The sequence below is a fragment of the Artibeus jamaicensis genome, unplaced genomic scaffold (genome assembly GCF_021234435.1).
Source record: "Artibeus jamaicensis isolate MK-2021 breed Jamaican fruit bat unplaced genomic scaffold, CSHL_Jam_final scaffold_474, whole genome shotgun sequence".
In the NCBI taxonomy this organism is placed as follows: domain Eukaryota; kingdom Metazoa; phylum Chordata; class Mammalia; order Chiroptera; family Phyllostomidae; genus Artibeus; species Artibeus jamaicensis.
In genome coordinates, this window is record NW_026522046.1 from 40,677,201 (window position 1) to 40,686,045 (window position 8,845).

The 8,845-nt window shown below is 54.4% G+C and overlaps 1 protein-coding gene across 1 annotated transcript in view; it reads left to right on the forward strand.

Annotated features, from left to right (window-relative positions):
* Positions 1-6,257, forward strand: part of UBE2G2 (ubiquitin conjugating enzyme E2 G2) — a 29,736-nt gene extending 23,479 nt beyond the window's left edge. The window contains exons 5-6 of the mRNA XM_037158196.2: positions 1,824-1,964; positions 4,476-6,257. Coding sequence (XP_037014091.1) covers positions 1,824-1,964; positions 4,476-4,588 — 254 coding nt within the window. The 3' untranslated portion in view covers positions 4,589-6,257. The remainder of the gene's footprint in view (positions 1-1,823; positions 1,965-4,475) is intronic.
* Positions 6,258-8,845: the final 2,588 nt, after the last annotated feature.

The following is an 8,845-nucleotide window of genomic DNA, read 5'->3' on the forward strand; positions in this document are numbered from 1 at the left end:
TGAGTTGCTAGGATGCAGTGGTGAACACATAATAAAAGGTCGGGGGCTGGACCGCCAGTGAGGTGGGGTTGTTCCCTGCAGAGGTGGTGGCCAAGCTCAGTCTGCAGGGGAAGAGCAGTGGAAGTTCCTGGGCATCCATCAGACAGGAGGGGACAGGAGAGTAGGAGCCAAACCAGTTGAGGCCTTTGAGCAGTGATTCAGATTTGGGTGTTTATTTGAGGAGCATGGCTGACTGCTAGGGGATGCTTATGCAGGCTGGCGAGGTCAGTGTGGTCTTAGAGGGGCCACTCTGGAGTGGTGTCAAGTACAGTTGGACGGCCTGGCTAGGACACAGCTGTGGTGGGTCAGGGGAAAGGGTTGTGGATGTGGAGGTTCTGGGGAAGTTTAGGAGCTGAAACTGATGGGACTCTGTGAAAGGGAGGAGGTGGCAAGGGATGCAGTTGCTCCTGGGTGTGCGGGGTCATGCGTCAGTGCTGTCACCTTGAAGAAGTGACTCTTAAGTTGGAAACTCCTTGATACCTACTCTGCTTTTATGGCAGAGAGAGTCGTTCAAAGCATTCTGGGTACCCAGGTCCCAAGGGTGCGGCCTGCAGAGGAATGTCCTGACCGTTGTGCAGTTTCCTGAGCCTTGTCCTTCAGCTGGAGTTTGTGGTGTGGCGTTTGGATAGCCAAAGAGCCAAAAGCACTGGAACAGGGGTGATGGGAAAAGTGAGGGGCTCGGTGTAAAAGAAAGGCCATTTAGAACTACTCACAATTCTAAATTCTGATGAAGGTGAATTAGATGCATTTTTATTTTAAATGAAACTCAATAGTCTTATAATTTTACAATTGAGTCTATCCAGATGGATTCCTGGGTGATTTGAGCATGTGCCAAATGCTCTGAAAATCTCTCCAAGTACGTATAAGAGGGGGAAAAACAGATGGTTTTAACTTTGTCAGTAGGGCTGGTTACAAACGAAACTGAAAGTTTATTGTTCTCTAATCAGGCCTTGGTGTCTGATTAATGATGCTGCTTCCTGGGGGACAGGTTAGATTTAGACACAGTTGATTTCCGGAGAGTGCAGACGGTCATTTTTATATTAGAATAATTTACAAAAAGAAATGCCAATGCCTGTCCTTTTTAAAAAATAATTATATAATTCCAGTTGCTTTTGTCCTAGCCATGTGAACATACGTTTTTCAGGGGTATAATGGTAGAATTAGGGATATCTAAGAAACTCACTCTGAAAAGTGTTGTGAATAATTCTAATTATATGAGATATTTTGGTGAAATATGCCAGATGACCTTTCATTTATTCTTTTGAATATAATATAAGAAACACACATGGAGGAAAATGGGGGAAGGGCTGTCAAAGAACATGTATGAAGGGCACATGGACAAAACCAAAGGCATGTAGAATCGAGGGTGGGAGGTGGGGATGGGTCAGAGGGACGGCAGTGGGGGGGATGGAGACAACTCTACTTGAGCAGCAATTTAAGAAAGCCAAATACACTGGCCCCAGGAAGTGGGGGGCTATTTAAATATAATCAGTGGATGAAGAAAAATGATACTCTTAATATTTTTAAAAATATATGTGAAGGTGAGTTTTCCCATGATGACTAGAACTGGACAGGTCAGCCCGGAGCCCCGTCAGGGTGAGCAAGTGCCCTGAGGGGCCTGCATAGGCTCCCCAGGACCCTGTGGGTGGGGCCTCAGGTGGTGCCCTGGCTGTGCAGACAGTTCGCTGTGTTGGCACCTCCTGCTCCCTTCCTGTCTGGGTTCTGACCGCCTGCTGTGTCACTGGCCCGGCTGTTGCTCACCTGGTGTGTTCTGGCCCCTGCAGTCTACCCTGATGGCAGAGTCTGCATTTCCATCCTCCACGCGCCGGGCGACGATCCCATGGGCTACGAGAGCAGCGCTGAGAGGTGGAGCCCGGTGCAGAGCGTGGAGAAGATCCTCCTGTCGGTGGTGAGCATGCTGGCAGGTGAGTGCGAGGCCTTGGTTGGCTCTGGCAGCTTTTCACTCGTCATAGGAGCCAGACAGCTTGACGGCTGTGCCTCCTTCCTTGTGTTGTCCTTGTCCTCATTATTCACTTTTACTGTGTGTGATGCTTTCTGTAATTTTGAACTTCAGGAATGGCCTCGTGCGGTGCAGGCTGTATTGTGTAGACCAGCAGTGTGTGCGTGTCATGGTGCAGACCAGGCGTAGCCATGCTGTGACCGTGGGCGTCCCCTTTATTTCAGCCATTCATCGGGGGCCTGCTGTGTTGCTGCAGACACTGTGCTAGGGGTGTGAAGCCCAGTATGAAGTGTGGACCCCAGCTTTAAGGCCCCGCTTTCTAAGGAAATGTTCCAGATTCACCAGCCATGGCAGGCCACCCTGATAAATCCTGTGGTCATGACACACCTGGGGCTCCCAGGTCAGGTCCCAAGCTGGGACCATGTGGGATCAGCTTAGGACACTTAGGAGTTTGTAAGGTGAGGGAGAGGGAGAGGCCACTGACTCTGGCAGGGGCACTGCCAGGACCCCTTATGGCTGGAACCCAGCTGGGGCAGGGAGCCCTGCAGTGGTGCACTCCCTCAGGGCCGGTCCCCCACAGATGTCAGATCATGTGTGCTGACACTTCAGAAGAAGGTCCTATGGCTTCGGGGCCAACTTTGAGGAGAGATGGTCAGGCGTGGCTGTGGTTACAGTGGGGCATGATGTCCTGGGGCCTAGGAACTAGGGGTGGGAGACACAGGCTGTGGAACTCGGGCTCACTAGGGGGTGGGTGACCCAAGTGCCTGAGCAAAAGGGAGCAGGATTTGGGGAAGGGATCAGTTTGGGCTGTGACTATCTACCCTCCTCCAGGGCCTGCCCGGAAGCTACTCAGCCGAGGGTGGGTTGTGGAAGCGAGGGTGTGGAATCACCTGTGGGTAAGACAGTGGGTGACGGGTAGTACAAAGGGGATGGCAAAGGGCATGTGGAAGGAGAGGGTCCTCAGAGGAGCATGGGTGGAGCGCTGTGGAAAAGCCAGAGGAGATAGAGGCTTGCCACAAGGTGAACGTGGACAGTGCTGCAGAAGGCCCCCCTGGGTGGGGGTGGGGGAACACCCAGCTGCAGGCCAGCCTGAGTGGCCCTGGGTTTAGGCCGTGGAGGTCCGGGATGCCGTGAGGTCTGAGATTTCGGTGTGTGCATGGTTTGAGCTGGAAGCACTCCCCATTCGTCCACCGAGTGGTCAGAATCAGGAGAAGGGGTCTGAAGACGGGAGGGAGGCAGAGACTTGGCTGTCTTCATATGTAAATTTTAATGTAGTCTTTATACACTCCTCTCGGAATACCAGTCCTCTGCTCCAAGTGGCTTTTCCAGCTCTGTCACTATGTTCAGGCTGGCCAGGCCACCTCCCCCGTGTGGCTGTGTGTGCCCTCTGGGGCTGCCCTAGGGCCACTGCATGCCCTTGGGGCCATGGGGTTCCCTCAGTTGGAGGCTCTGCCTGTGCTTGGGTGTTCCTGCAGCCTGGCCCAGTCGGGAGTCCCTTAAGTGCCACATTCTCCAGGAGGCCAGTGCACCCCCAGTCATTCTACCTGCTGCTGTCCCGTTCTCCCTTCTGTAGCACTTAGTTTGAAATGAGGCATTTGTGGGTCGGCTAGGTGGTGCCTCTCTGAGGGCGCAGGTCGTGGGGTTGGCTGCGTAGCCAGTGCCCAGAATGAGGCCTTGCACTCGTGACCTGGTGAGGAGGGGCGTGTGAGTAAATGGAAAGAGGGGAAACACGCCTATTGGCTGGGTTGGTGCAGCTTAGGGCAGGAGGGCTGGAGGGGGAGGGTGCGGCCCAGGGCTGGACCCGAGGCTGATCTCACGGCTGTGCTTGCTGCCCTCTAGACAGCCTTCTCTGTTCTGATCTAGCCGCTTCTCAGTTCTGACCACCAGCACCGGGCTCACTGCCTGTTCGTCTGTGACTGATGACTGACCGTTCTCCTGTCCGGTTCCCACAGGCTCCGGCTGCCTCTCTGTGTGTCTCTGGATTCCACCCTGGAGCCACTACTGGCCCTGTCTGGCCAACACAGGGACTAGCTGCCCTGGGGTCAGGTGTCCACATGGGCCCAACGCCCATGAGCGTGGAGGCAGCTGCACTGACAAGGGCTCTGAGAGAGATGTGATCTGCACAGGGCGCTTCCAGGGACCAAGCAGGCTGGTGGCTTGTCTGTGGCTTGCTCTCTGGGTGCCCAGAGTGAGGTGGATGACTTCTGCGGGCAATTTTATACTCTTAGAAGGAAGGAGTCATGAGAGTAGATTTCACCCCAAGAGGTATCTTTCCACTGAGGTCACACTGCTGCTCAGTCTCGGGGCTCTCGTGTGCTTCTCAAAGAGCAGATTCAGCTGTCAGCATCTTTACTTATTTCTGGGACACATCTCTGGAAAGATCCATCAGTGGTTTTGGATGAAATGAAGATCTTGCCCGTTGAGACCTTACTTTAACAGCCTCTTTCAGGTGGGCAATGTCTGCCTTCTCTTTCAGAGCCCAATGACGAAAGTGGAGCTAATGTGGATGCCTCCAAAATGTGGCGGGATGACCGGGAGCAGTTTTACAAGATCGCCAAGCAGATCGTGCAGAAGTCTCTGGGGCTCTAGGGCCCCACCCATGTGTGTGTGCACGTGCCACCGAGCAGTCTCCAGTGTTTCTCCTCCAGGACACTTAGTGACAGTGACACTCTGTGCTGGTACCAAAAAAGGCAAGCTTGCAGAACCGCAGCTCTGGTCTTCTTTGCCACCTCTCCCACCCCAAACAGGCTTCTCTTCTGAAATTACAACTTCTGTAGAATAATGACAATTGAATGCAGCTTTAGAGCGTTCCGGCAAGGTGATTCAGGCAGATTGTCAGGCCGGCACCACTACCTCTCTCAGCTGGGCGCTTGTGCACCGCACAGTTACAGCTTCCCGCCCCTCCCGAGGGCTGGGGAGGATGCGTGTTAGCCTTCCGGGGACCGGAACCAGTAATGCTCCCTCCGAAGGACTGGGGCCTAGTGCCGAGGCAGAGGCCAGGCAGGCGCCCCTGCAGGTCCCCCCGGCTCCCCGTGCACCCCAGGAGCAGTGTGCTGCTGCTGCAGTGTGGTCTCTTACCATGGTCTCTTACCAGCAGGTGTTTTTCTTACGACCCAGTCCCATCTTCTTCATTTGTTACGCATTTCCAACCTACCACAGTTAGAAATACTTCCAGGAAATAGACTTTTCAATTGTGGACTGATGAACAGTGGGCATGTGCAGAAGCTCGCTGCTAACCACACAGACCAGTGGTCTTTCCCGGTCACATTTATCAAAGAACACAGCCGTGTCTCAGTTACCAATTCAGGAAAAATGTGGGACTGAAAGGTTTAGTCACAGTTTCTTCTGGAACTACAGGAGTTTGTCTTTCCCATTCTCAAAACTGGGGTGTTACAGGCTTTTGGACATGCTTGGTCTCAGCAGGAACTGTTAACTACTAGGGCAGAATTGTTCTTTGCAACTTGGAGTTGGCAGGGATCCATTGTTAGTGCAGTGCAGAGGCGTGCCTTACCTCCAAACTCGACCGGCGCCCGTGGAAGTGTGGCACGCCAGGCCCTCGCCCTGTGGGCACAAACCACGTGCTTGTGGTTTGTGGTTTTGATGCGGTCGGCCTTCAATGTAGGCGGCTCAGCAGCGTGATGCCGGGGTCCACTATGAGCAATAACAGATTTGTTGCATGCAGAATCACACATTCGGCCTGCTTCAAACAGGTTACATTTAAATAGGATTTATATTTTTGAAATAAGGGACAGCCTCCAAGACATAGAATAGATTTTACTGTAATTTCTCCTCCCCTTTCACGTTGTGTCTGGCGGACGGGCGTGGCTTCTGCTGTGCTGCCACCTCACGTGATGTCTTGGGTTGGCGAGTTCTGGCTGAAGGGTTCCGTATTGGGCCTCGGTGGAAACCAGGGTCTCTCCTTCTCAGAGGGCATCTTTTAAGGTTGGGAATTCAGTACAGGACCTGCTTTTGGAAGGGGAGGAAAGGAGACATATTCACCTAAGCCGTATTTGCAGGCCCATTTATAGGAGGCAGAGCCCTCTCCACGGAGAGGAAAAGCAGTGGGGACGTGGTGTGTGGACACGGCAGGAGCGTGGGCATTGCAGCCACATCAATAGTGGCCACGGGGGCTTCCATGAAATCTGGAGGAAGAAGGGAGGCGGTCTTTTGCAAAACAAAGTATTTTTATTAGTTTGTATTTATTAAATGGAAAAGAGAGAATCCCCTGGTTAAAAATAAAGTTATATATTTTTCCCCATTCTGCACTGTATTTTTCTTCATCACACTATTATATAATTGTATGGAGACCTATGTGGAATGTGCCAGAAGCCCCTCAGTGGGGCTTCCCTCCTGCGGGCAGTGTGCCCAGACTGTTGAGAGGTCAGTTCATCCTGAAGGCCTACGTGAGTGTTGCAGGGTTCATTCTCTTTGGTTCCTTTCTCCATTCTCCGTGTCTTCCTTCTGGAATTCTCAGGTTCCAAGCCAGGGTCTGCAACAGCACTCAGGGCTGTGAACCTGGGCAGAGGAGATGTCCGTGTTTCCAGCCTCTTACTGTGGACACGGGCTGCAAAGCTCAGTTGTTCGAGGGGGAAGCAGCAGGAAGCCAAGATTCTTGGGTTCTTCCCTGGACTCCAAGTCACAGTCTCTGTCAGACCTGCCTCCGAAGCTCCTTACTCGGTGTGTGAAGAAGTGAAGAGGCGTCGGCTCTGCTGGCCTGCGGTGCTGTTGTTGACTGTCACGGTTGTCTTTTCTCAGTCATCCCCAGACTTCCCTGGAGCCATAACTGCCCTTCTTTCCTGCCCCAGGCCCTACGCCACCTTCTTTTGAGGGGCTTTCACTGTTCCATTTAATGTCTGAGATCTCTGACATGATTGGAATTGGGCTGCCAAAACCACCACCCCAGGTTTGGTGATTTGCTGAGCTCAGCCATGATACGGGATGGTGAAAGGATTCGGTGCCCAGTCGGCACAGGGAAAAGCCACGTGGTTGGGAGTTGGGACACCAGGCACAGCCACCATTCAGAACCTGTCCTTGTGGAATTGTGCAGGACACACTTAACTGCTCAGCCAGGAGTGGAAGATGTCCACCAGGGAGCTCGTCAGAGACCAGAGGCCAGGGCTCTTACTGGGGCTGGGCATGTGGCACCTCTGCCCAGCACATCCCCAAAACTCCAGACCCCCAGAGGGAGACAGGTGTTAGCATGGCCATGGTGTCTGCACAGATGGTTTAGGCCCAGTGCGACACCCGCGTCACACATACTGAGAGCCCTCCCAAAGTCCCTGTTCCCAGATGCTGGCCCAGGGCCAGCTTGGGGCAGGCAGAAGAGGCTCGCTGGCTGGCCCTGCTGAGCACTCAGGCCCAGGGTCTGGTGCCTTGGGCAAGTCCCAGGAGGTCTGGTTGCAGGGAAGGTACCCACGTGGACCTATACTACATACCCCCTTCAACACAAGGAATGGGGTTCTGGGCTGAGCTGTGGCCCGGGGCCTAGTATTACAGCCCCCCAAGTACCTTCAGGTCAAGCTCTCCCACTTCCAGCGCTGGGACAGCACTTCCTCAGAGGCCAGTCTCACCATGAATGCAGAACCCTGGCCCAACAGCACCTTCAAGATCCCCTGCCACCCAGGCCCCTACAGCATCAAGCCCTGGGTCCTATGTGTGAACCACCCCATGCCCACCACCTCCCCACTCAACTGAAACCCAGCTCTGACAGAGCTGGCCTCAACCCAGGCACACAGAGCCTGCTCTTCTGTACTCCACAACGTGAGGTGTGCCACCCGCCTCTCAAGCCCATCTGCCTTGGCCACCCACACCTGTTACCCTGAGCCTCAGGAACCTTGGTTTTAGGGGTGGCTTGGACATTTGCCGAGGCTTCCACTCCACTTGGCACCTGCGCAGGCTGCTCTGGGTGCACAGATGCCTGCAGGTGCTCACAGGTGTTCTGCCCAGGAAAGCTGGGCATGGCTGTACAGATGCATCCGCAGCAGTGTGGGGCTGGCAGCCACTCAGCTGTGCAGGGTTCCTGGCCCTGCCTGGTTGGAGCACTGCTCACTGTTGAGTGGCTCAGGTGTCTGGTCAAGGGGTCGTGCTCTGGGTCCAGAATTCCCCCGATGGCCGCACAGGCAAGAACCAAGGCCCTGGCTTTGGGGGTGAGAGACGTGGGCTTCGGCCTTCACGCGCTTGTCTGTGAACCAGACTCGCTGTGAGGTGGGCTGCTGCCTGGCTGCCCGAGGCCCGTCCTATACAGCTGGGGCCTGGGTTCCTCTCTGCCCAGGGGCCTGCCTGGCAGCTCTGGCTTCTTCACCTCCTGTTTCTGCCACGGGCCCTCAGTGATACTCTCACCCTTTTACCAGTCACCAGCCACCACGAGACTTGCCAGCCCCAGCTACTGCTGGCAAAGCCTGGGGCAGGGGCAGGGGCAGGGGTGGGCCTTTCGGAAGCAGGACCAGAGCTCGAATCCTGCAGAGTACAGGTGGCAGGTGCTCAGAGCTTGCCTCTGCGGCCCCCACAGCTCAGACCCAGCTAGTATGTGTGACTGTGCTGAGGGCACTGACCTCACGTATCTGCCACACTCCCGACTCCAGGGAAATGGTGGTGACAAAGTTCTTTTCAAGTTGTGTGTGTGTGCACTGCGTGTGCAGGTTTACCTGCCTGGCAGAGGACCTGACGTTGGCCCAGATGCAGGGGAAACCAGGGACTGAGGGATTGTCTCGCTAATGGCTCTTTGAAATCCTGGATAATACACTAAATGAGTTGGAACCACATGAAACAGTTGCAGCTTCAGGGCAGAGCAGGCTGGGGGTTCTCACGGGTTTCTCCCTCTTGGACCAGTTCCCACCCACTGGAGTG